Genomic DNA, 27,499 nt, shown 5'->3' with positions numbered 1-27,499 from the left:
GCTGGGATATGGGAGTGCCCGGTTTATAGAAATTTCCGACTTGGATCTTGTTATGTCATATCTCAGTTAGCTAAGTGTGTTTTAAAGGGGTACACCGGTGCTTACACATCTTTTCCCCTATCCAAAGGATAGGGGATAAGATGCCTGATCGCGGGAGTCCCGCCGCAGGGGACCCCCGTGATCTTGCACGCGGCAGGCACCCCGTTTGCAATCAGTCCCCGGCGACTACAGTGCAGGTCAAATTTTCTGAAATTTTACTCTTCACATACACCAAAAATCTAAGCTAAGTCTAGGCTGGTGTAGTTTTAGAGACTTCAGTGGCTTTGCACCTTTTTTGCCCCTTTTCACAAAAAGGCGCAGTTCATAAATCCATTCCATATCATGTGTATTGCCAAAATTCAGTGGATTGCAACTCAAGATCAGCAGAAATGTGTAAACAAAAAGGTGTAAAAAAGGCTCAAATAAACCCTGCTTGCACCTTTTTAGGGCCTTTTCTAGACACAAAAAAGTCTAAAGACAATGATAAATGTCAGCCAAATAGCGTACCTGTACCCCCTTAATCCTTAAAGGGGAACTCCACTTGCCAGCATTCGGAATATTGCATTGAGGAGGCGTGGTGTGACGTCACGAGGGGACGCAGCTCGCACACCGTAAATGTTCCAAACGCTGGCCAGTGGAGTACCCCTTCAAAAGGATTTGAAGCGAACACAGGAGCTGCACTCGCTTGAGGGCAGTAAGTGGCAGGTAAAAATGGTGGAGGAGGGTCCCCTTACCTGCCTCCTTTCACCCATCCAATGACGTAGCCTGGGCTTAGCCAGGCTATATCAGTGGATGGCTGATCATACTGTGTCATAGTTACATAGTTACATAGTTAGTACGGTCGAAAAAAGACATATGTCCATCAAGTTCAACCAGGGAATTAAGGGGTAGGGGTGTGGCGCGATATTGGGGAAGGGATGAGATTTTATATTTCTTCATAAGCATTAATCTTATTTTGTTCCAGGAATGTATCTAATCCTGTTTTAAAGCTGTTAATTGTTCCTGCTGTGACCAGTTCCTGAGGTAGACTGTTCCATAAGTTCACAGTTCTCATGGAACATGCTTAGGCATAGCATTATACAATAAATTCAATCTAATGATTGCATATAAAAGTCCCCTATGGGGACTTCAAAAGTGTAAAATAAAAAATCTGTAAAATGATGTAAAACCCCTCCCCAATAAAAAAAAAAAAAAAAAAAAAAAAAAAGAAGAAGACAATTTTAAACGTATACATTTTCCTGCATGTAGATATGATTTTTTTTCTCCAAAGTAATAAAAATTTTAACCTATATAAGTAGGGTATCATTTTAATCGTATGGATCTACAGAATAAAGATAAGGTGTCATTTTTAATTAAATATGTACTGCGTAGAAACAGAAGCCCCCAAAATCTACAAAATTGCATTTTTTCTTCCATTTTGTCGCACAATGATTTTTTTTTCCGTTTCACCGTAGATTTTTGGGTAAAATGACTAACGTCATTACAAAGTAGCAAAAAATAAGCCATCATATGGATTTTTAGGTGCAAAATTTAAAGGGTTAGGATTTTTAAAAGGTGAGGAGGAAAAAACTAAAGTGCAAAAACAAAAAAAGCGCTATGTCCTTAAGGGGTTAAAAAAAGGCGGGGGGAGGGGAACAAAAATGAAAATGAGCTTTGTTCTTAATGTCAAAATGGGGTATGCCCTTAAGGGGTTAAAACGCATACAGCGAGTATACCATACTAATTCACAATTTATTCACATAAAAAAAAAACTGTTCATACTCTCCATTACTTTACCTTAGACGTCTTGTCTCCAGGTAAAGTAATTGAGAGTCCGAGCATTTATTTATTTATTTTTTACCTTCAACAAGTGCTGAGCTGTGTAAAATCCGGCCGGGCCACTGCCAACAATGCAGATCTGGGGTGCCTGGGATTTGGAAGAAAGTCTTCGTTCTGCGCCTTAATATAAGATCAGAAGAATCATTAGAATCCATTGGTCATACACCTGGTACTGCCCACAGAACATCTGCCCATTCATATGCTGGCACTACATACTACTGCTAAAGGTGCTACTCCTATAACACACATGGGGGGGAGGGGATACAGGGATATTCTGCACTGCTTTCATATACTGGATCGCTTCAAAGTATTTATGGACTCTTTAACTCAGTGTTTCCCAACCAGTGTGCCTCCAGCTGTTGCAAAAATACAACTCCCAACATGCCCAGACAGCCACAGCCTCTCTGAGCATGCTGAGGGTTGTAGTTTTACAACAGCTGGAGGCACACTGGTTGGGAAACACTGCTTAAACGTGTATTATATATGTAAATACACAACATACAAAATATGAGTACATCCCCTGCACACCAGGTCAGCACTGCTTCACCTTCCCTGCACAGTATGAGGACATGCTGAGACTTGTAGTTCTGTGCACAGCTCTCATTACAGGACTGTCCCTGCTCTGCAGCTCTCCACACAGTCATATCGCTCACCAAGACTTCTAGTGACTGGAAGATTCCTGCCTGGCAGAGGACAGCGACGGAGACGCCACATCCAACCACACCGAGGAGCCATGCTGAATGCCAGGCCACACTGTAAACTACAGCCAGGGACTGGGGTAGAAGCCCCGCCCAGACTCCTCCTTGTCCTGAACTTTGACTGCACGGCGTTCTGTTACCATGGAAACAGTTGGAAGCAGTCCTCTAGTAATGAGTCAGTCACGGCCCCGCCCTCTAGTGTCAGAGCTGCGGTATTACCACCAGCGTGCACAGTCTCCTCATTTGGAATCGCGCCAAAATCCACAGAAGGTAAAATCACTGATTGCCTTTATGAACAGTATACAGTGGTCCCTCAAGTTACAATATTAATTGGTTCCAGGACGACCATTGTATGTTGAAACCATTGTATGTTGAAACTATAACTCTATGCAAACCTGGTAATTGGTTCTGAAGCCACCAAAATGTCCTCCAAAAATAGGTAAGAGTTAAAGAAATATAAGTAGATAACTAATATAGATAAAGCAAATCCTTACATATAAAAGTAAGAAAGATCTGCTGGGAGCTGTAAATCACTGTCTATGTCAGTGTTTCCTAAGCAGGGAGCCTCCAGCTTTTGCAAAACGACAACTCCCAGCATGCCCGGACAGCCAAAGGCGGTCCGGGCATGCTGGGAGTTGTAGTTTTGCAACAGCTGGGGGCACCCTGCTTGGGAAACAGTGCTCTATGTAGAGGACAGGAGCTTCTTCTGGGTCCTGTACAGAACACACAGTGTCTTAGAAAAAAAAGTAACATGGAGTTGTCCTCACCTGGTGTCCAAAGGAGCAGGTAACCCTGACACAGGTAAAGAGTACAGAACATGTTGTACCACCCTGTACAGTAGGGGGCACTACCAGACACCAGTCAGTGCATGCACTTCAGTAATACAGGTGTTTTACCAGTAAATTGCCCATTCTGATTGGTCAATTCTTCCGGCCATTAACACATTTCACAGATCTGGACTATCTGTACATTGTATGTTGAGTCTGGTTTCAACTTACAATGGTCCAGAAAAGACCATTGTATATTGAAACTATTGTATGTTGAGGCCATTGTAAGTTGAGGAATCACTGTATAGCAGTATGTCATATGCCATACAACATATAGCATTTAAGGCTTAGACATATAAGATACAGTGAAACCTATTTGATAAGACCATTTAAAGTTGCAATGAAAAGTGGTACAGTATTCTGTAGTACGACTCAGGGCCGCCATGAGGGGGTTACAACCGATACCCCTAAGGGGCCGGGACCTCCCAGGTTCCGGCTGTCACTCACTGACCGCTGAGATCCACACATTACACACTGACTGACTGTACTCTGAACAGTCAGTCAGTCATTCAGTCACTGCAGCGGCACAGCGTGTACCTTTAGGGCTGGCGGCCGCTGTCACTTTAAGACTGCTGCAGTGGTCGCATGAACATTGTTGTGCTGTGACCGGGTCCAAATGAGGAGGCCAGCGGCGGGGAGCAGCAGAAGGACGGAAGAGCCTGCACTGAGGAGGACAGCGGATGGTGGCACAGAGGTTATGGTGGGGTCTGGGGGGCAAGGGCTGAGGCCTATAACTATATGTAGGGTTGCCACCCTGCTGGTATTTTACTGGCACAGCCGGTATTTTCATCTACATTCTGGGCTGTGTCGGTAAGTTTGGATGAAAAATACCGGCCATGCAATGGCCGGTATTTTTCATTCCCTGACAGGGGCGGACTGAGCAGCATCCCCAGAAGAGCACTTCTTTCATGACCGGCAACTACATTTTGCCTGTGACCTGCAGGCTGCCGCACTACAGTTTCAGCCCCCGACACAAAGCCCACTGACTGTCGGGCCGTACAATGCCCAGTTCTGACACCACCAGCCTGTGACAGGGAGAGCTCTGTGCGATGACAGGAAGAGATTGTACAGTGCTGGGGAGGGGGCGTGCACCTCCTGTCTCCTCTCTCCCCCTCTCCCTCCTTCCCTCTGCCGTGCAGTCTTACAACCCTCCATAGGCAGAGCAGGGAGGGGAGAGGAGGAGAGGCCGTGTATCCTGTCTCCCTCTGCAGCACAGGGCGGGTGAGTGTCTGTGTATATATGTGTCTGTGCATGTGTCTCTGTGTGTCTGTGTATATATGTGTGTGTGTGCGGGGGGGGGAGCTGCCTTATCTAGGGGACAACTATGCTCGTAATCTGGGGGACAACTATGCTGATCTGGGGGACAACTATGCTGGTAATCTGGGGGACAACTATGCTGGTAATCTGGGGGACAACTATGCTGGTAATCTGGGGGACAACTATGCTGGTAATCTGGGGGACAACTATGCTGGTAATCTGGGGGACAACTATGCTGGTAATCTGGGGGACAACTATGCTGGTAATCTGGGGGACAACTATGCTGGTAATCTGGGGGACAACTATGCTGGTAATCTGGGGGACAACTATGCTGGTAATCTGGGGGACAACTATGCTGGTAATCTGGGGGACAACTATGCTGGTAATCTGGGGGACAACTATGCTGGTAATCTGGGGGACAACTATGCTGGTAATCTGGGGGACAACTATGCTGGTAATCTGGGGGACAACTATGCTGGTAATCTGGGGGACAACTATGCTGGTAATCTGGGGGACAACTATGCTGATCTGGGGGACAACTATGCTGATCTGGGGGACAACTATGCTGATCTGGGGGACAACTATGCTGATCTGGGGGACAACTATGCTGATCTGGGGGACAACTATGCTCGTAATCTGGGGGACAACTATGCTCGTAATCTGGGGGACAACTATGCTCGTAATCTGGGGGACAACTATGCTCGTAATCTGGGGGACAACTATGCTCGTAATCTGGGGGACAACTATGCTCGTAATCTGGGGGACAACTATGCTCGTAATCTGGGGGACAACTATGCTCGTAATCTGGGGGACAACTATGCTCGTAATCTGGGGGACAACTATGCTCGTAATCTGGGGGACAACTATGCTCGTAATCTGGGGGACAACTATGCTCGTGATCTGGGGGACAACTATGCTCGTGATCTGGGGGACAACTATGCTCGTAATCTGGGGGACAACTATGCTCGTAATCTGGGGGACAACTATGCTCGTAATCTGGGGGACAACTATGCTCGTAATCTGGGGGACAACTATGCTCGTAATCTGGGGGACAACTATGCTCGTAATCTGGGGGACAACTATGCTCGTAATCTGGGGGACAACTATGCTCGTAATCTGGGGGACAACTATGCTCGTGATCTGGGGGACAACTATGCTCGTGATCTGGGGGACAACTATGCTCGTGATCTGGGGGACAACTATGCTCGTGATCTGGGGGACAACTATGCTCGTGATCTGGGGGACAACTATGCATATATATATATATATATATATATATATGTGTGGGGGGGGGGGGGGGAAGCTGCCTAATCTGGGGGACAACTATGCTGATCTGGGGGACAACTATGCTGATCTGGGGGACAACTATGCTGATCTGGGGGACAACTATGCTGATCTGGGGGACAACTATAGTGATCTGGGGGACAACTATGCTGATCTGGGGGACAACTATGCTGATCTGGGGGACAACTACAGTATACTGATCTGGGGGACAACTATACTGATCTGGGGGACAACTATGCTCGTGATCTGGGGGACAACTATGCTCCTAATGTGGGGGACATGTATGCTGCCTAATCTGGGTTACATCTATGCTGCCTAATCTGGGTTACATCTATGCTGCCTAATCTGGGGGACAACTATGCTGCCTAATTTGGGGGACAACTGTGCTGCCTGATCTGGGGGACAACTATGCTGCCTAATCTGGGGAAAAACTACCCGGCCCTCCACAATATTTTTAGTTTCTTATGTGGCCCCATGGGATAAATAATTACCCACCCCATTCCTCCTCAACCCCGGACATTCCTTAACCTGGAGCCGCCCGGGGAAAGGAGAAAGTGAAGACAAGAGACTGGTGAGACCTCTCTGCAAAATTGTGTATTTAATGCAGTGTTTCCCAACCAGGGTGCCTCCAGCTGTTGCAAAACTATTACTCCCAGCATGCCCAGACAGCCTTTGGCTGTCCGGGCATGATGGGAGTTGTAGTTTTGCAATAGCTGGAGGCACCCTGGTTGGGAAACACTGATTTAATGTTTTAATGTGTGAAACTATCTGCTGCGCTCTGTATCTAATCCTGTCATGTGTGATACTGTCTGCTGAGCCTGTATATCCAAATCTGTCATGTGGGATATGAGCCTGTGTATCTAATCCTGTCATGTGCGATACTGCCTGATGAGCCTGTGTATCTAATCCTGTCATGTGCGATACTGTCTGCTGAGCCTGTGTATCTAATCCTGTCATGTGTGATACTGTGAGCTGAGCCTGTATATCTAAATCTGTCATGTGTGATACTGTCTGATTAGCCTGTTTATCTGACGTTGCGCAGGGGGACGTCACTCGTCATCAGAGAGAGCCAGCGTTGCTGTCGCGCACCACCACTACCGCCACTGCTGGCATAAATAGGGTTTTGGTAGGTATTCTCTAAATGTAAATTTTTTGTGCGATATAGGAAAATTCCCCCCGCATATATATTGTATCCCTCCAATCCCCTATGCCATTTCTTAAACCCCCCTCCCATCCCCCGTGCCATTTCTTAAACCCCTGATCCCTCAGCCCCTGTGCAATCTGGCCCCTCCCCTTTTGTAGCTCCCCCCCCCACATAGCCACACCCATGACCGGTATTTTTCTGAGGGAAAGGTGGCAACCCTAACTATATGGGGGCAACAATTATCAGCAGGGATGGGCCTACAACAACTATATGGGTGCAAGTTGCCGCCATATAGTTTTTGTAGGCTTTTTTTTTTTTTTTGGCAAAAGTTGCCCCCATATAGTTATAGGCCCCTTCTTTGAGAGGGACCTACAACAGCTATATGGGGGTAACTTGAACTTGGGAACCTACCCAAACTATATGGGGCCCCCATAAAGTTTGGGTAGGCCCCCCTTTTAATAGTTGGCCCCATATAGTTTGGGTCGGCCCCTCTGTTAATACTTGTCTCCATAATGGGGGCAACTATTAACAGAGGGGCCTACCCAAACAATATGAAACAATACCAGTGACTAAAATATAGCTTATAATGCATAACCCCTGAAGGACACAAATGTACGCCCTGCAACCGCTTCCACAGTTTTAAGCACGCTCAGGAGCTGAGTGTGCTTCAAACCTATTGGGTATCGGCTGCTATCAACAGCCAGGACCCATGGCTAATGCTGGGCATTGCTGATGGGGCCGATGTCCGGCATTTATCTTTAACCTCTTAAGGACCCAGCCAATTTTCACTGTAGGACCCGGCCATTTTTTGCACATCTGACCACTGTCACTTTAACCCCTTAACAACGCAGGACGTATATTTACGTCCTGCGCCGGCTCCCGCGATATGAAGCGGGATCACGCCGCGATCCCGCATCATATCGCGTCGGTCCCGGCGCTCATCAATGGCCGGGAACTGCGGCTAATACCACACATCGCCGATCGCGGCGATGTGCGGTATTAACCTTTTAGAAGCGCCGGTCAAAGCTGACCGCCGCTTCTAAAGTGAAAGTGAAAGTGACCCGGCTGCTCAGTCGTCCCGAACAGCTGACAGGACACCGGGAGGGCCCTTACCTGCCTCCTCGGTGTCCGATCGGCGAATGACTGCTCCGTGCCTTAGATCCAGGCAGGAGCAGTCAAGTGCCGATAACACTGATCACAGGCGTGTTAATATACGCCTGTGATCTGTGTAAAAGATCAGTGTGTGAAGTGTTATAGGTCCCTATGGGACCTATAACACTGCAAAAAAAATGTTAAAAAAAAAGTGTTAATAAAGGTCATTTAACCCCTTCCCTAATAAAAGTTTGAATCACCCCCCTTTTCCCATAAAAATAATAAAACTGTGTAAAAAAATTAAATAAATAAACATATGTGGTATCGCCGCGTGCGTAAATGTCCGAACTATAAAAATATATAATTAATTAAACCGCACGGTCAATGGCGTACGCGCAAAAAAATTCCAAAGTCCAAAAAAGCATATTTTGGTCACTTTTTATACCATTAAAAAATGAATAAAAAGTGATCAAAAAGTCCGATCAAAACAAAAATCATACCGATAAAAACTTCAGATCACGGCGCAAAAAATTAGTCCTCATACCGCCCTGTACGTGTAAAAATAAAAAAGTTATAGGGGGTCAGAAGATTACATTTTTAAACATATAAATTTTCCTGCATGTAGTTATGATTTTTTCCAGAAGTGCGACAAAATCAAACCTATATAAGTAGGGTATCATTTTAACCGTATGGACCTACAGAATAATAAGGTGTAATTTTTACCGAAATATGCACTGCGTAGAAACGGAAGTCCCCAAAAGTTACAAAATGGCGTTTTTTCTTCGATTTTGTCGCACAATGATTTTTTTTTCCGTTTCGCCGTGCATTTTTGGGTAAAATGACTAATGTCACTGCAAAGTAGAATTGGCGATGCAAAAAATAGGTCATAATATGGATTTTTAGGTGGAAAATTGAAAGGGTTATGATTTTTAAAAGGTAAGGAGGAAAAAACGAAAGTGCAAAAACGGAAAAACCCTGAGTCCTTAAGGGGTTAAGCATTCATACCTCTGGAATGCTTTTACCTTTCATTCTGATTCCGAGAGAGTTTTTTCGTGACATATTCTACTTTATGTTAGTGGTAAAATTTTGTCGATACTTGTATCATTTCTTGGTGAAAAATAAAAAAATTTGATGAAAAAATTGAAAATGTTGCATTTTTTTAAAGGAGTACTCCAGCGCAAAATAAATTATCCCCTATCCAAAGGATAGGGAATAAGTTATAGATCGCGGGGGGTCTGAGTGCTGGGGCCCCCTGGGATCTCCTGGACGGGGCCATGGCAGTCTGCTAGAAGTGAAGTTTCGTCCCCAGCAGAAAGCCACGGCAGACACTCCCCCTCCGTGTATCTCTATGGGATTCATGGAGGGGACGTGTCGGCTGCCGCGTCATGCGGGAACGGAACGCCCCCTTTCCTGTATATTGCCGCAGCCCCGTACCGGACCCCCCGCGATCTATAACTTAGCCCCTATCCTTCGCATAGGGGATGTTATTTTGCGCTATAGATGTCCTTTAACTTTGAAGCTCTCTGCTAATAAGGAAAATGAATATTCCAAATAAATTATACATTAATCCACAAACACAATATGTCTACTTTATGTTTCCATCATAAAGTTGACATGTTTTTACTTTTGAAAGACATCAGAGGGCTTCAAAGTTCAGCAGCAATTTTCCAATTTTTCACAAAATTTTCGAAATCGAAATTTTTCAGGGACCAGTTCAGTTTTGAAGTGGATTTGAAGGGCTTTCATATTAGAAATAACCCACAAATGACCTCATTATAAAAACTGCACTCCTCAAAGTATCCAAAATGACATTCAGTAAGCGTGTTAACCCTTTAGGTGTTTCACAGGAATAGCAGCAATTTGAAGGAGAAAATTCTAAATCTTCACTTTTTACACTGGCATGTTCTTGTAGACCCAGTTATTGAATTTTTATAAGGGGTAAAAGTAGAGAAATCTTCCTAAAATGTGTAACCCAATTTCTCTCGTGTAAGGAAATACCAAATACGTGTTATGTCAAGTGTTCAGCGGGCACAGTAGAGGGCTCAGAAGGGAAAGAGCGACAGTGGGATTTTGGAGAGTGAGTTTTTTTTAAATGGTTTTTGGGGGGCATGTCCCATTTAGGAAGCCCCTATGGTGCCAGAACAGAAAAAAAAAAAAAAAAAACACATTTTCACTTAAATGCTGGTTTCCCTCAAATTTTTTATTTTTTTTTACAAGGGATAATAGTACAAAATGCCCCCCAAAATTTGTTACCCCATCTCTGCTGAGCATGAAAATACCCCATGTGTGGACGTCAACTGCTCTGCTGGTGCACTACAATGCTCAGAAGAGAAGGAGTCACATTTGGCTTTTGAAAAGCAAATTTTGCTGAAATGGTTTTTGGTGGGCATGTCGCATTTAGGAAGCCTCTATGGTGCCAGGACAGCAAAAAAAAAAAACCCACATGGCATACTATTTTGGAAACTACACCCCTCAAGGAACGTAACAAGGGGTACAGTGAGCCTTAACACCTTCCAGGTGTTTGATGACTTTTCGTCAAAGTTGGATGTATAAATGAAAAAAAAATGTTTTCACTAAAATGCAGTTTTTCCCCCAAATTTTACATTTTTACAAGGGGTAATAGGAGAAAATGACCCCCAAAATTTGTAACCCCATTTCTTCTGAGTATGGAAATACCCCATGTGTGGACGTCAAGTGCTCTGCTGGCGCACTACAATGCTCAGAAGAGGAGGAGTGCCATTGAGCTTTTGGAGACAGAATTTGGTTGGAATAGAAGTCGGGGGCCATGTGTATTTACAAAGCCCCCCATGGTGCCAGAACAGTGGACCCCCCCTCATGTGACCCCATTTTGGAAACTACACCCCTTACATAATTTAATAAGGGGTGCAGTGAGTATTTACACCCCATCTATCCAACTTTGAAAAATTTTCATTAAACACTTGTGGGGTGTTAAGGCGCACTATACCCCTTGTTACGTTCTGTGAGGGGTGTAGTTTCCAAAACGGGGTCACGTGTGTATTTCTTTTTTTGCGTTTATGTCAGAACCGCTGTAAAATCAGCCACCCCTGTGCAAATCACCAATTTAGGCCTCAAATGTACATAGTGCGCTCTCACTCCTGAACCTTGTTATGCGCCCACATATGGGGTATTTCCGTACTCAGGAGAAATTGCGTTATAAATTTTGGGGGTCTTTTTTTTCCTTTTAGCACTTGTGAAAATAAAAAGTATGAGGCGACACCAGCATGTTAGTGTAAAAAATTTACACTAACAGGCTGGTGTAGCCCCCAACTTTTCCTTTTCATAAGGGGTAAAAGGAGAAAAAGCCCCCCGAAATTTGTAGTGCAATTTCTCCCGAGAACGGAGATCCCCAATATGTGGCCCTAAACTGTTTCCTTGAAATAAGACGGGGCTCCTAAGTGAGAGAGCGCCATGCCCATTTGAGGACTAAATTAGGGATTGCATAGCTGTGGACATAAGGATATTCTACGCCAGTGATTTCTAAACAGGGTGCCTCTAGCTGTTGCTAAACTCCCAGCATGCCTGGACAGTAAGTGGCTGTCTGGAAATGCTGGGAGTTGTTGTTTTGCAACAGCTGGAGGCTCCGTTTTGAAAACACTGCTGTACAATAAGTTTTTCATTTTTATTGGGGGGGGACAGTGTAAGGGGGTGTATATGTAGTGTTTTACCCTTTATTATGTGTTCGTGTAGGGTTTTTAGGGTATGTTCGCACTGGCGGAGGTTTACAGTGACCTTCCCGCTAGAAATTTGCGCCGCGACGAAAAATTTGCCACAGCTCATACTTGAAGCAGGAAACTTACTGTAAACCTGCCCGTGTGAATGTACCCTGTACATTCACATGGGGGGGGCAAACCTCCAGCTGTTTCAAAACTGACAGAACATGCATGCTGGAAGTTGTAGTTTTGCAACAGCTGGAGGCACACTGGTTGGAAAACCTTCAGTTAGTATTTTCCAACCAGTGTGCCTCCAGCTGTTGCAAAACTACAACTCTCAGCATGTACTGATCCCCGAAGGGCATGCTGGGAGATGTAGTTATGCAACAGCTGGAGGTACGCAACTACAACTCCCAGCATGCTGAGACAGCTGTTTGGGCATGCTGGGATTTGCAGTTTTGCAACGTCTGGAAGGCTACTAACTATGTAACTATGTAACTACAGTTAGAGACCACTGAACAGTGATCTCCAAACTGTGGACCTCCGAATGTTGCAAAACTACAAATCCCAGCATGCCCAGACAGCAAACAGCTGTGTGGGCATGGTAGGAGTTGTAGTTCTGCAAGATCTGGAGGGATACAGTTTAGAGACCACTGCTGTATGCTGTATCCCTATGCCCGGGCTACAAAAGATAAAGAAAATAAACTTTAACTTCCCTACGTCGGCCTTACGCTGGGGACTGGAATGTCGGACAGCCGTCAGCCTATGACCGGCCGGAGCGGTGTCCCGCCCTGGCCAGTGATAGGCTGAGCCCACTGTGATGTAAGAAGCCGGCTGATTGGCCGGTGATAGGCTGACGGCTGTCCGACGTTCCAGTCCCCAGCGTAAGGCCATTAAAGTTTATTTTATTTATCTTTTGCAGCCCGGGCATAGGGATACAGCATACAGCAGTGGTCTCAAACCTGCAGACCTCCAGCTGTTGCAAAACTACAACTCCCAGCATGCCCAGACAGCCGTTGGTTGTCCGGGCATGCTGGGAGTTGTAGTTTTGCAACATCTGGAGGTCCGCAGGTTGGAGACCACTGGCGTACAGTGAGTTCCAGCGCCAGCAGCCCCCAACAAAAAGGAGGAGGGCAGTGCTTGACATATGTGAGTAGTACCCTGCTGGGCTGATAATTAATTGGGGGGAGCAGAACAGGGCTGGCGGGTCACATGATTTTGGGGGGAGGGTGAAAGAAATACTGTTATATACCGTGGAAACGCCATAAGTTACAAAAATACCGTGATACACATATTTGGTCATACCGCCCAGCTCTACATGTTCGTCTTGGGTCCTTAAGTACCAGGGTCCCATGACGTACTGGTACGACATGTGTCCTGAAGAGATTAAAGGAAATTCTTCACCAGTGTCGTCTGCACTAACCTGTCGGTACCATCAGGTAGTGCAAGTGACACTGATGAAAACGGTACTCACCTTGTCCCGTTCCGCCCATACCCCAAGCCGCTGTTGCTCTCTGCTGGCTCCCACTGCTGGAGAACAGCAGCGGTGATGTCACTAAGCTCCGCCCATGCCCCAAGCCGGGCCGGAGATCCCCTGCATGGAACGGGACACGGTAAGGACCGTTGCCATCGGTGTCACCTGCACATATTTCCTTTAAAGTATAGCTCCCACCATCCTTTTTTTTTTTTTTTTCTGTCCCTGCCTATTGCCCATCTATCCCTAACCCCCTCCCTGCTTTTAATTTTTTTTTTTTTTTACTATATTAAAAATGCTTTTTTGTCTGCCTGGTATAGTGCTCACTACCAGGCAGACTTCCCCAGCAGGCACGACATCACTGATGCCTGCTGGGGGGGCCGACTTCCACCCTTAGTTCATCTACACAGCGTGCCTCCAGCTGTTTCACCACTACAACTCCCAGCTTGCCCTGACATCTGTTGGCTGTCAGGGCATGCTGGGAATTGTAGTAGTGAAACAGCTGGAGGCACCCTGTGTTGAAAACAATAAGGGGGTGGAGCGGAGGGAGGGGTTAGAATCGTTAATAGGGATAGGCATCATAGGAAAAAAAAAAACATACACCATTGAAGTGCCATAAGTCTGTCCAATAAAACTGACGAACTGGAGTTGAAAATTTCTGAGGAGGATTATGACATAGTAGGTATAACAGAGACTTGGTTGGACGATAGCTGTGACTGGGCGGTCAACATACAGGGTTATTGTCTATTCAGGAAGGATCGGACAAAACGGAAAGGGAGAAGAGTTTGTCTTTATGTAAAGTCCAATTTGAAGGCTGGAGGATATTTGGGAGGGAAACGATAATGTGGAGTCATTATGGGTAGAAATATATGAAGATAAAAATATGGAGATAAAAAGAAAAAAAATTCTGATAGGGGTTTGTTATAAGCCACCAAAAATAATGGAGGAGACAGATCAATTACTGAGGCAAATAAACAAGGCAGCAAATCAAAATGATGTGATAATAATGGGGGACTTTAACTATCCTGATATAAACTGGGAGACTGAGACCTGTGAATCTCATAAAGGAAACAGGTTTCTGACTATAATTAAAGACAATTATCTGTCCCAAATGGTGCAGGGTCCTACCAGAGGGGATGCCCTACTAGACTTAATATTAACCAACAGACCTGACAGAGTAATTCATCTTCAATTAAATGGACACCTAGGAAATAGTGATCATAATATAATACATTATAACTTGTTCTTCAATAAGGGAATCTCTTGAGGGGCCACAAAAACAATGAACTTTAAGAAGGCAAAGTGATCAACTCAGAGAAGCCCTTAACAATATAAAATGGGATAATGTCCTCAAAAAGAACAATACTGACACTAAATGGGAGACTTTTAAAAATATCTTAAATTTTCACTGCAAGATGTTTATACCTTATGGGAATAAAAGGGTCAGAAATAAAAGAAAACCAATATGGATGAATAAAAATGTTAAGGGGGCAATAAATGACTAAAATAAAGCATTTAAATTACTAAAACAGGACAGAAGTGAAGAAGCATTAAAAAGCTATAGAGAAAAATGTAAAATATGTAAAAAAAAAAAAAAATGATAAAAGCCGCAAAAATAGAGACAGAAAGACTCGTTGCCAAAGAGAGTAAAACTAACCCCAAAATGTTCTTTAACTATATAAATAGCAAAAAGATCAAAAATGATAGTGTCGGCCCTTTAAAAAATGATGAGGAAGAAATTATAAACGGGGATCAGGAAAAAGCAAATATATTAAACAAATTCTTCTCCACTGTATTCACTGAGGAAAATGAAATGCCAGGTGAAATACAGTGGGAGAAGGTAAAGTCCACAGTACAGGTCACCTGTCTAACCCAGGAAGAAGTACAGTGCCGCCTACAAAAAATCAAAATAGACAAATCACCAGGTCCAGATGGCATTCACCCCTGTGTTCTAAAGGAATTAAGTAACGTAATAGACAGACCCCTATTTTTAATATTCAGGGACTATATAGTGACAGGGACTGTTCCCCAGGACTGGCGCATGGCAAATGTGGTGCCAATATTTAAGAAGGGCTCAATAGGTGACCCTGGGAATTATAGACGTGTTAGTTTAACCTTGGTTGTATGTAAATTGTTTGAGGGTTTCCTAAGAGATGCTATTTTGGAATATCTTGATAAAAATAAATGTATGACCCCATATCAGCATGGATTTATGAGGGATCGATCCTGTCAAACTAACCTGATCAGCTTTTATGAGGAGGTGAGCACCAGACTGGACTAGGGGCAATCGCTGGATGTCGTATATCTGGATTTTTCCAAAGCATTTGATACGGTTCCACATAAAAGGTTGGTGCATAAAATAAGAAGGTTTGAGCTGGGAGAGAATGTGTGTAAGTGGGAATGTGTGTAATGATAGGAAACAGAGGGTGGTTATTAATGGTACTTATTCTGATTGGGTGACTGTTACTAGTGGGTAGTGTTGAGCGGCATAGGCCATATTTGAATTCGCGAATATTCGCGAATATATGGACAAATATTCGTCATATTCGCGAATATTCGCATATTCGTAATATTCTCGTTTTAGTTTCGCATATGCGAATATTCGCTTGTGCGAAAATTAACATATGCAAAAATTTGCATATACAAAAATTAACATAAGCGAAAATTAGCATATGCGAAAATTAGCATATGCAAATTTTCGCATATGCGAAAATTCGCACACCAGTCTCACACAGTAGTATTAGAGCCTTCTTACACCACATAAGCTGGAAGCATAGAGGGATGATCACTGTGATGTGCACTGTGAAAAAAAAGAAACAAAAAAACTAATATTCGTAATTACGAATATATAGCGCTATATTCGCGAATTCGCGAATATGCGATATTCGCGAATAAAATTCGAATTGCGAATATTCGCGAGCAACACTACTAGTGGGGTACCAAAGGGGTCCATCTTGGGTACTGTCCTATTTTATATATTCATTAATGACCTTACAGAGGGGTTGAATAGTAAAGTAGCAATCTTTGCAGAAGACACTAAACTCTGTAAAGCGGTAAACACTATAGAGGACAGTGCACTGTTACAAATGGATCTGGATAGGTTGGAGGTTTGGGCTGGGAAGTGGCAGATGAGGTTCAATACTGATAAATGTAAGGTAATGCACATGGGGAAGAAAAATCCGGGCTGAGATTATGTATTAAATGGGAGAACACTTGGGACGACTGATATGGAAAAGGACTTAGGAGTCTTGGTTAACAGTAAATTTAGCTGTAGTGACCAGTGTCGGGCAGCTGCTGCCAAGGCAAATAAAATCATGGGGTGCATCAATAGAGGCATAGATGCCCACGATAAGGAAATAATTCTACCGCTGTACAAATCACCAGTCAGACCACACATAGAATACTGTGTACAGTACTGGGCACCAGTGTACAAGAAAGATATAGTGGAGCTGGAGAGGGTTCAAAGACGGGTAACCAGGGTAATACGGGGAATGGGAGGACTACAGTACCCAGAAAGATTATCAGAATTAGGGTTATTTAGTTTAGAAAAAAGAAGGCTTAGGGGAGACTTAATAACTATGTATAAATATATCAGGGGACAGTACAGAGATCTCTCCCATGATCTATTTATACCCAGGACTGTATCTATAACAAGACGGCATCCTCTACGTCTAGAGGAAAGAAGGTTTCTACACCAGCACAGACGGGGGTTCTTTACTGTAAGAGCAGTCAGACTGGAATTCTCTTCCGGAGGAGGTGGTCATGGTGAACTCTGTGATAGAGTTCAAAAAGGGTCTGGATGCATTTTTGGAGAGTAATAACATCACTGGTTATGTATACTAGATTTATAGGGACAGAAGGTTGATCCAGGGATTTATTCTGACTGCCATATTTGGAGTCGAGAAGGAATTTTTACCTCTAGTATGAGGGGTTTTTGCCTTCCTCTGGATCAACTCAACTCAATAGGGACTTATTAGGGTTATAGGTTTAACGTGATGGACTCTGGTCTTTTTTCAACCTTATGAACTATGTTACTATGTAAGTCAGGGCCATGGGCGCATAATTGTGATAAGTCCCTTCCCTAATAAAAGTTTGAATCACCCTCCTATCCCCTTTTTCTAATAAAATTATATAAATAGACATTAGTTATCGTTGCGTGCGTAAATGTCCAGAATTGCATATTTTTGGCCCCTTTTGTATACCATAAAAAATGTATAAAAAGTGATCACAAAGTCCCATCAAGATAATGGTACTGATAAAATTGAAACTGCGAGCAGGCCTGGGGAGGCAGAGCTTTTTGTCACAGCTGGAGGCACACTATGGGTTGGGTCACCAGCGGATCCGTTACATGTGATCCTACCCATAGGGTACGTTCACACGCGCGGATTTACAGCATGTTTTACGCTGCAGATCCGCTGGTGACGGGCCAGTCTATGCTGGCTTTACATGTGCCTGCTGGTAGCGGCAATACGCCGCTACCAGCAGATACACTGCGATGTGCGATTCGCAGTATAGAGCAGGGAGAGTGGCCGCGATGTGCGAGTACACCGCGCACATCGCTGCACTATGTCTGCTGGTAGCGGCGTATTGCCGCTACGAGCAGGCACATGTACAGCCAGCATAGACCGGGGCCTTCACCAGCAGGTGTGAACGTACCCTTAAGGTGTTTTTTGGTTAAGTGTGCTAGGGGAAGATTGCTAAAGCAGGTTAGGAAAGGTAGTGTAGTTAATGTTAGTGTAGGGTTCTGCTCAAAAGACTCTACCTTGTCGTGGTGGCAGGCTTCATATTCTTTGGTCAAAAAATAATTCCTTCACTGAAATCACTGATGAGGGTCTGACTCACTTTTTACTGTCTTTGCAATTTGCAGAAATTGGGGGTGGGTCCTAGGGGTGGGTCCTAGCTGATGGCAGCTTGTACAGTGTCCATCCTAGGACATCGTCAGTCGTCAGACATAACTCCGTCCTCCGTCAGGTGAAACGGCGTCCCGCCTTCTCCCTCGGACCAATCTCCGTCAGTCGTCAGCCGCAACTCCGTCCTCCCCCAGGTGAAACGGCGTCCCGCCTCCTCCCTCTGACCAATCGCCGTCAGCCGCAACTCTGTCCTCCCTCAGGTGAAACGACGTCCCGCCTCCTCCCTCGGACCAATCGCTGTCAGCCGCAACTCCCTCCTCTCTCATGTGAAACGGCATCCCGCCTCCTCCCTCCCACCAATCACCTCCTTCAGCCACAACTCTATCCTCCCTCATCCGAAACTCCGTCATGCTTCAGACGATTCTCCCTCAGACGCAACTTCCTGCCACATAGCAGAGGCGATGCTGCACAGCATGTATAGCAGAGTCGAAACTGTGAAACTTGCACGTGTACTACAGACACTACATGTGCTACACAGTCTGTATAGCAGAGCCAAAATTGAATAGCGTGTACAGCAGAACCCGTTTAGTAGAGAGCCGACACTGACTCGGCTCTGCTAAATGGCATGACTGAGTTTTGGATGAGAGACTTTAGGATGACAAAGGAGGGAGGAGGGAGTTGACGCTAACGCCTGATGGAGATTGGCCCGAGGGAGGAGGTGGGATGCCATTTCACCTGACCGAGGACGGAGTTACGGCTGACGTCTGACTATGTCCTAAAATGGACACCGTACTATAGGGGTGGTCTAATGTATGTAGGTTGCCACCTGGCCAGCATTTTACCATCACAGCCGGTATTTTGGCCACCGATTTTTATATTAAAAATACCGGCCATGTAATGGCCGGTATTTATCCAACCATTCTCCAACTCCCGGAATGTTGCACCATAACCTATATCAGTTTTTCCCAACCAGAGCACCTCCGGCTGTTGCAAAACTACAACGGCCAGCATGCCCGGACAGCCAAGGCTGTCCTGGCATGCTGGGTGTTGTAGTTTTGCAACAGCTGGAGGCATCCCGGGTTTGAAAACACTGACCTATACTATAAACTACTATATAGTCCAACATTGAGGGAGCTGTAGTTTTCGTTTGGGGCAGCTGCTGAGCCACAGGCTGTATCAGGTCATGCTGGGAGTTGTAGTTAGTAACTAACTGCAACTCCCAAATTTAATTAAAAAAAGCGATCAAAGGATAGGGGATAAGATGCCTGATCGCGGGGGTCCCGCCCCTGGGGACCCCTGTGATCTTGCACGCAGCACCCCAGTTAAAAATCAGTCCCCGGAGCATGTTCGCTCTGGGTCTGATTACCGGCGACCACGGGGCCGGCGGCCTGTGATGTCACGTCTCCGCCCCCGTGTGACGTCACGCTCTGCCCCTCAATGCAAGCCAATGGGAGGGGGATAAAATGTCTAAGCGCCGGAGTACCCCTTTAACCCCTTCTGTCGTGATGCTAGGGCGTGGTTTAGCCTTAACCACCCGAAGGTAATACCGCTGATCCTAGGCTGATAACTAGTTTTTTTACATCCAGTACACCAACCTGATATAAATCATCACCAAATTGATGTACACCGGCACCTGAACAACCATGTGTGCGTTGCCCTTTCTCTGGCAGACACCATCAGCCCAGGCCCAGATTAGAGCATTCGTCACAACTCTCTCATTTTGTCATAGAAGTTCTGTCTTTTCTGAACTCCAGTGTAGCATTGAAGACCGTATTCAGCATGGCAGGTGTTACCCCTAAGTGAACCAGATTGACTGACTACTACTACCATCGCCCCTTCTGTTGACTCACTAGTACTACCATTACACCTGTTGTCAACTCACTACAACTACCACCAGTCCACCACCCCTGCTATCAACCTGCTACAACTACCACCAGTCCACCACCCCTGCTGTTGTCTTGCTATTACTAAAATACTACTGCTGCCACCTGATAATACCAGACCTAAGTAAGGAGAGATCACTGTCCAATAATTTATTGTACACAGTACTGATGCAGCAACTTTTACCACCTGATGATGTAGTAGCAGGCCTTCAGAACCAGATGATTCAAAAAAGTTATACATTTTTTGGCTTTTCATTTGCAAGAAAGCCCTTTTCTTCACTTTCCAGGATGCCAATCCTGCTACTCTCCACAATCGGGGAATTTTTGGATGGCTTGTAAAAAGCAAGTGCTTCTTATCTTGCCAGGTGCAAAACCTGTTGCTACTCTGAAAAAAAGAAAATTTATGGACCTCTTGAAAAAAGCCATAGCTTCTTCCAAAACCTCTATGTGCGTATTAACTGCTACGGGTTAGTACATGTTGCAGTAATTTTGACACTAGCTTTGAAAACAATTAAAAAATTCTTGGTTACACTCCTAGGCGACCTAACAGTGTTAAACAGGATTCATGGCTCTTAGACAGTCTTACACATGAGTTTAGGGTTATTGCTGAGGTCCAGATTCATCTAAATCTTATTCGATCCAAACTGAACTTTTTGCCAAAATTTGGCAAACCTGCTGAACTGAGCTTTTGAAAAGTTTGCTAATCTCTAGTCATAAACATAAGGTAGTCTTCAAGAAGGGTGAGGCTAGAATTCCACTGAGGTTTTTGCTCTGCGTTTTTTCAGGCTTAAAAACGCCAGAAAAACTGAGTTTTTCCCTGCGTTTTGGCGTTTTTACCTTTGTGTGAAATTTGCCTTTTTTGGCCCCTTTGGCGTTTTTTTTTTATTTGTTGGGTACCAAAAAAAATCTAAAATAGGATGCAGTAGGGATGGAGAAAAATGTATTCAACAAAATGTTTATTTTTTTTAACAAAATTCTAATTCATTTTTAATAGTGTGTGTGTTTTTCACTTTTTTCTTATATTTTATTTTTTAGGTAATACTACTACTCCCAGCAAGGAAAAGACTGTTCCATGATGGGGGTAGTAGTACCTGTACTAATAGAAAGATCGCCCGCTGTGATTGTCCATAATATAGCGGAGATGCGTAGCTGCTCTATACAGCGCTCGCATCTCTGCTCTGTACTCTGGCCGGCCAGTGATGTGAATAGATATTCACCTCACTCATTCATATTTTCCGCCCAGAGTGGTGATGGCCGGATGGTTGCATCCAATCACAGCTTTCAGCGGGAAATATGAATCAGTGATGTTCTATTCATATCACTGGCCAGAGTATAGTGCAGAGATACGAGCGCTGTATAGAGCTGCTCCACATCTCTGCAATAGATAGGACGATCACAACGGGTGTCAGGAGTGACATCCGCTGTGATCTGTCCTTAACTGCAGGTACTACTACTCCCAACATGGAGCACACTCTGCTCCATGCTGGGAGCTGTAGTACCTGCATTAATAGACAGATCGAAGCGAGTGTAACTTCTGACACCAATCTGCGATCTGGCTATTAATGCAGGTACTACAGCTCCCAGCATGGAGCAGAGTGTGCTCCATGTTTGGAGTAGTAGTACTTGCTGTTAAGGACAGATCACAGCAGGTGTCACTACTGACACCCGCTGTGATCCTCCTGTATAATGTATAGATGCAGCTGGCCGCTCTTCTATGGTCCCCTGCATTGACGTATATATACACCTATTCATATTTCCCACAGAGTTGTTATTGGCTGGAACCATCTGGCCAATCACAGCTCTCTGCAGGAAATATGAATAGGTATATATATATATACGGCAGTGCAGGGGACCATAGTAGAGGGTCCGGCCGCATCTCTAAATTATATATAAGGATCGCAACGGACCTTGGGCAATCTGTCAATTAGTACAGGTACTACTACTCCCATCATTGAACAGTGTGTTCCATGCTGGGAGTAGTAGTACTACCTAAAAATGTTGGGGGGAAAGTGAAAAACACACCCACACACTACATTTTTATTATTGTCAGCTACATTTTTATTGCCCTGCCCACCCACATAAATTGATCCCTGTTTAAAAATTCATAAAAATTTTTTTTTTAAAAAGTTTTCGTTAAATTCATTTTTTTCCATCACTACTGTATCTTTTTGATTATTTTTTTTTAATGGTACCCTAAAGTCCAAAAAAGAATAAAAAACGCTGGCAAAAACGCCAAAGTTAAAAACAACATGGCGTTTTTCTTGGCGTTTTTGCTCTCCCATAGACTTCTATTGGAGGAAAAGTCCACGATTTCTGTGCAAAAAATGCCAAACTAGGTTTTGTTGGGCGTTTTGAAAAACCAACCTCTGAGCCCAAAATTGCTGAAAAACAATGCTGATAGACTTCTGCGGTGGGGTATTTTTGCATAGTTCACGTCAACCTCCTCACACAATGCTCCAATTATCTCCTATTCATCAATTCACTGGTCCTAGACACTTGTCTGATAGATTTTAAAATGAAAATGTGAGTGATGACATGGAAATGTCAAGCTCATCAATCTCCTCAACATTGTCACTGGAGTATTCACAGCCAGCGGGCTAACAAAATATATTTGAGACTTATACTATGAATAAATGATTGTTTTTATGGAAGTTCTGAAACATTTTTTGATAAATAGGAGTCTCACAAGGACACAGCATATTTGGTGTTGAAAGTATAGAGGTTTTTGTGTGAATTGTATCTGTTGTTGTTGTTAACCCCCTAAGGACCAAGCTCATTTTTACCATATGGGGAGGTATCACTTATTAGAGCCATATACTAACATGTTCTTTTTTTTCTAATCTTAAATTGTCATTTTTTTTATAAATTTTTTTGTACAATTTTATGGGGGAAAACATCTTGCTTGAATAGTTTTAACAGCATTTAGAAATATCCTTTACAGCAATCCCCATGGATTTGGGCAACAATAGACTAAAGCTGCCCCATAAACATGAATTGGCAGGCTTTGTGCCCTTTAAGAGGTCATGCTACAGGGAGTGATAAACGGCATTGGCCATATTCGATATTTCGCGAATATATAGATGTATATTCGCATATTGGTTGCTAGGGATGTTGTTGATAACCTCTGGAGTTGTGGTACACTATTCCACTATAAAGAGATACTTGTACAAATATGGTCTTCATGGATGAGTCATCAGAAGAAAACCTCTTCTACGTCCTCACCACAAAAATCAGTGTTTGAACTTTGCAAATGAACATATAGACAAGCCTGATGCATTTTGGAAACAAGTTCTGTGGACCGATGAGGTTAAAATTGAACTTTTTGGCAGGAATGAGCAAAGGTACGTTTGGAGAAGGGGAACAGAATTTAATGAAAAGAACCTCTGTCCAACTGTTAAGCATGGGTGTGGATCAATCATTCTTTGGGGTTGTATTGCAGCCAGTGGCTCAGGGAACATCTCACGAGTAGAAGGAAAAATTGATTCAATAAAATTTCAGCAAATTTTGGATGCTAACTTGATGCCATCTGTGAAAAAGCTGAAGTTAAAGAGAGGATGGCTTCTACAAATGGATAATGATCCTAAACACACCTCGAAATCCACGGTGGATTACATCAAGAGGTGTAAACTGAAGGTTTTGCCATGGCCTTCACAACCTCCTAACCTCAACATAATTGAAAATCTATGGATAGACCTTAAAAGAGCAGTGCATGACAGACAGCCCAGAAATCTCAAAGAACTGAAAGACTTTTGTAAGGAAGAATGGGCAAAGATACCTCAAACAAGAATTGATTGGCTGGCTACAAAAAGCGTTTACAAGCTGTGATACTTGCCAAAGAGGCAGTACAAGATATTAACTCTGCAGGGTGCCCAAACTTTTGCAGATGCCATTTTCTTTTTAGTTTTCTGTTATTTTGAAAGTGTAAATGATGGAAATAAAATCAAACTTTTGTGACATATTATAAGAATGTCTAATCTGTAATTTGATTCCTTTTGGAGATTTTTCCATCTTTCCTTGGCTTCTTTATGCACATTAATATAAATTTTTACCTGGGGTGCCCAAACTTTTGATCCAGGGGTGTGGAAATTTTATAAAAAAACGACTAAAAAACTACTAAAATGGAGCAAAATGTACTTGTCCCTCATGACGATCCACTTGTCCGGGCCAATTTTCGCTTTTACACTCTAATTTTTTCCTCCTCGCCCTATAATAGCCATAACTACCTACTATAATGATACCTTTTAATTTTTCAATAACATATTCTCTGAACCAAAAAATATATATATATTTAGCGAAGTGATATTGAAATAGTAAAAGATAATTTTGCAAATTTGGTGGTTTTCTTTTCTGCGCCAATTACCTTGTGGTTGAGGTAACATGTTAGTTTTATACTTTAGGCGCCTGATTACAGCAATACCAGATTTGTATCGTTTACGTCATGTTTCACTAATTCTGGACTTCTTCAAAATTTTTTAATTGCCATTTTTTAAACCCTGTAGCTTTATTTTTTTTCCACATACCAGGCTGTATGAGGGCTCATTTTTTGCGCCATAATCTGTTTTTTGTATCGGCACCATTTTGGTATTGATCTGACTTTTTAATCGCTTTTTAATTTTTTTTTCTGGGATATTATAAAAATTGCAAATCTGTGGTTTGGTATTTTGCTTTTACCGTACGGGATTCATAATGTTATATTTTAATAGGTTGTACACTTACGCACAAAGCGATACCAAATATGTTTATTTTTATTATGTTTACATGTTTTTATATAGGAAAAGGGGGTGATTTGAACTTTTAACATGGAAGGGGTTAATGCAGCGGTCTTCAAACTGTGGCCCTCCAGATGTTGCAAAACTACAACTCCCAGCATGCCCGGACAGCCAACGGCTGTCCTGGCATGCTGAGGATTGTAGTTTTGTAACATCTGGAGTGCCAAAGTTTGAAGACCACTGGGTTACTGTGTGTCTTTCAAACTTTTATTAAAACTTTTTTTTTTTTTTAACACTTTATTACACTTATATGAGGAATCATTAGATTCCTCATACAGATGAATAGAGTTCTATTGAACTCTATAAATCTGTGTGCTCTGTGATCCATTGATAGAGCCTAGTCCAGCCAGGCTCTATCAATGACAGAGCGGGACAGCAGGGAATAGAGGTAAGCCCTCCGGCTACCTCCATAGTGGATCGCCCCCCCCGCGATCGCGCTGCAGGGGGGCGATCCACCCCACTAGCCCACCAGGGAGCATTCACATGTCCCTTTAGACGCCGCTGTCAGCTTTGACAGTGGCGATCTAAAGGGTTAAGAGCCAGCCGCTGCGATTGCCGCATGCTGGCTATTAGCGGCGGCCCCCGGCTACTGAAAACAGCCGGGGGCTGCAGAGTATGGAGCGGGCACGAGTCCGGAGCCCGCTCCATACTCCCCTGTGAGCGCCGCATGCAGTCTCCCGTGCAGACGTGCCTCCTCCCCTCAGCTCTCCGAAGCTACAGCTGGGGGGAGTGAAGGCAGAGGATGCAGGTCTGCACGGGAAGAAAAAAGCCCCGCCCCCTCATCTCCCCCTGCTCGTCTGCAGAGCAGGGGAGAGAAGACAAATACACAGCTTCTCATCTCCCCTGCTCTGCTTCGGAGGACACAGGTTTTTACAGCCGGGGGCTGCAGAGTATGGAGCGGGCAGGAGTCGGCAGCCCGCTCCATACAGACTGGAGAGGTCCGGGCGACTTGTCAGGTCCGGCCCTGCTTGCCCGAAGCTGGGCTAAGGGCCGGACAAATTCACCTGCCCGGCGCCCAAAACTGCTTGTCTCGGGCGTTGTGCGATAGGAAATCCACATCCCTGTGATCCCCACTGTAGATGTTAATCCAACACTTGCTAGAAGGAAGGTGAAGACAGAACTGGGGAGAATATTATCTGGAATTGTTGCACTAATCTTTTTAAAAACTCCAAGAGGGGAAGTTTGTGGAGTTCACTGTTCTGCAGAGAGTAGAATAATGTGGCTGAGGGCATTACCTATTCTCAAGTCTTACAGTGTCTCCTCTAAACAGAGCTCTAATAAAGTGGAAGAATGACTGATAAACTTAAAACATGGGAGTCTGTGCTTGCCCTGCAGCTGTATATAGCAGAGGACATGACAACAGCCTTGAAGACATTTGACCGCCACTGAGTTTATTAAAAAAAATATATTATGCACAACCAAATCAATGCTCCCTCTCAACATGTTTTGCTGTAAAATCATTTTGATCTAGGGACTGGGACACAATTGGAAAAAATCGACACACCTGTCCTCTGGTTGTTTGTGGTATTACAACTTTCCTTTATTCACTGGAACTGAGCTGCAAAACCACACCCTGCATACTTAAGCAGTTTTTTTTTAAATAAAATAGCTCTGTTTTTCTAAAGTTGGATAACCACTTTAACCATAACTTAAGTTTTGCCAATCACGGTTTGTAAAGTTATAAAAGCCACTCCCATTGATCAGCTGATTCAGTAGGCCACAGCCCTATACTGTTTCTTGTACTCTATACCTTTCGCAATCACCTTAGTAGAAGTACACATTGAAGATTCTGTAGCATGTTCGCAAGCTCAGCAGGGTCTTTAATCAGTTGCTTAGTGGGGGTGATAGGAGTCCTACTCCCACTGATCTAATATTGATGGTCTATCCTGAGGATAAGCGATACATTTTTAAAGCCTTGGATAATAACGTTCAATTAGTGAGGAAATCCATTATGAGAAACAGGCTCTTTCATTTCACATTATGAGAATACTATTTGATATTGCACCAACTGCGATATGAATTTATAGAGTGCTCATTAAAAATAAATGACAGATATTAGAAAAGTTCATATTTATAGTGTCAATCATAAGTATATGAAAGCTATTAAATGAATGTTGTGAAGAAACATTTAAATATGCACACTTCATTATAGGAACAACAACAAACAATAATCTGGAACAAGTGACAAGTATCGCGCAGAGAAACGTATCCCTTATCCAGGATAGGGGATCAATTTTAGATTGGAGGGGGTCTGACCACTGGGACCACCCACGATCTCTTGTATTGGACTCCGGCTCTCCCCTGAAATGGAGTGTGTCGACCCCGGCATGAAGAGACAGCCGACATGCCCCCTTCATGTATCTCTATGGGAGAGCCGATAGCTATGGCTCTCCCATAGAGATACATGGAGGGGGTCGGTGGGTGGGTGGGGGGGGTGTCGTATTCTTTAAACTCTTAAGGACACAGCCTGTTTTTGCCTTAGGAAAACAGCAATAAAAAAAAAAAATCCTACCTGTGTCAATTTATGCATTAATAACTGATGTGCTTAGATGCTTTTGCGTATCATACTGATTCTGAGATTTTTTTTTTCATGGCATACTCTTCTTTTAATAGTGGGACATTACAACATTTCATAAAAAATTGGAAGATTTATAATTTTTTTAATTTGAAATTCTCTGTAAAAACAATGACCA

At 43.8% G+C, this 27,499-nt stretch overlaps 1 protein-coding gene and 1 long non-coding RNA gene across 2 annotated transcripts in view; one reads left to right on the top strand and one right to left on the bottom strand.

The window, feature by feature from the left end:
- Nucleotides 1–2,680, bottom strand: part of FDXR (ferredoxin reductase) — an 86,898-nt gene extending 84,218 nt beyond the window's left edge. The window contains exons 1-2 of the mRNA XM_056549740.1: nt 2,511–2,680; nt 1,880–1,977 (exon numbers count right to left, since the gene is read on the bottom strand). Coding sequence (XP_056405715.1) covers nt 1,880–1,977; nt 2,511–2,592 — 180 coding nt within the window. The 5' untranslated portion in view covers nt 2,593–2,680. The remainder of the gene's footprint in view (nt 1–1,879; nt 1,978–2,510) is intronic.
- A 99-nt stretch (nt 2,681–2,779) lies between these two features.
- Nucleotides 2,780–27,065, top strand: LOC130297353 (uncharacterized). The gene is made up of 3 exons (XR_008849495.1): nt 2,780–2,994; nt 6,966–7,049; nt 26,959–27,065. It is a non-coding gene; the product is annotated as an uncharacterized LOC130297353 (long non-coding RNA).
- The last annotated feature ends 434 nt before the right edge of the window (nt 27,066–27,499 follow it).

This window comes from Hyla sarda, chromosome 13, assembly GCF_029499605.1.
Source record: "Hyla sarda isolate aHylSar1 chromosome 13, aHylSar1.hap1, whole genome shotgun sequence".
Lineage (NCBI taxonomy): Eukaryota > Metazoa > Chordata > Amphibia > Anura > Hylidae > Hyla > Hyla sarda.
This window is presented reverse-complemented; position numbering and strand designations above follow the sequence as displayed.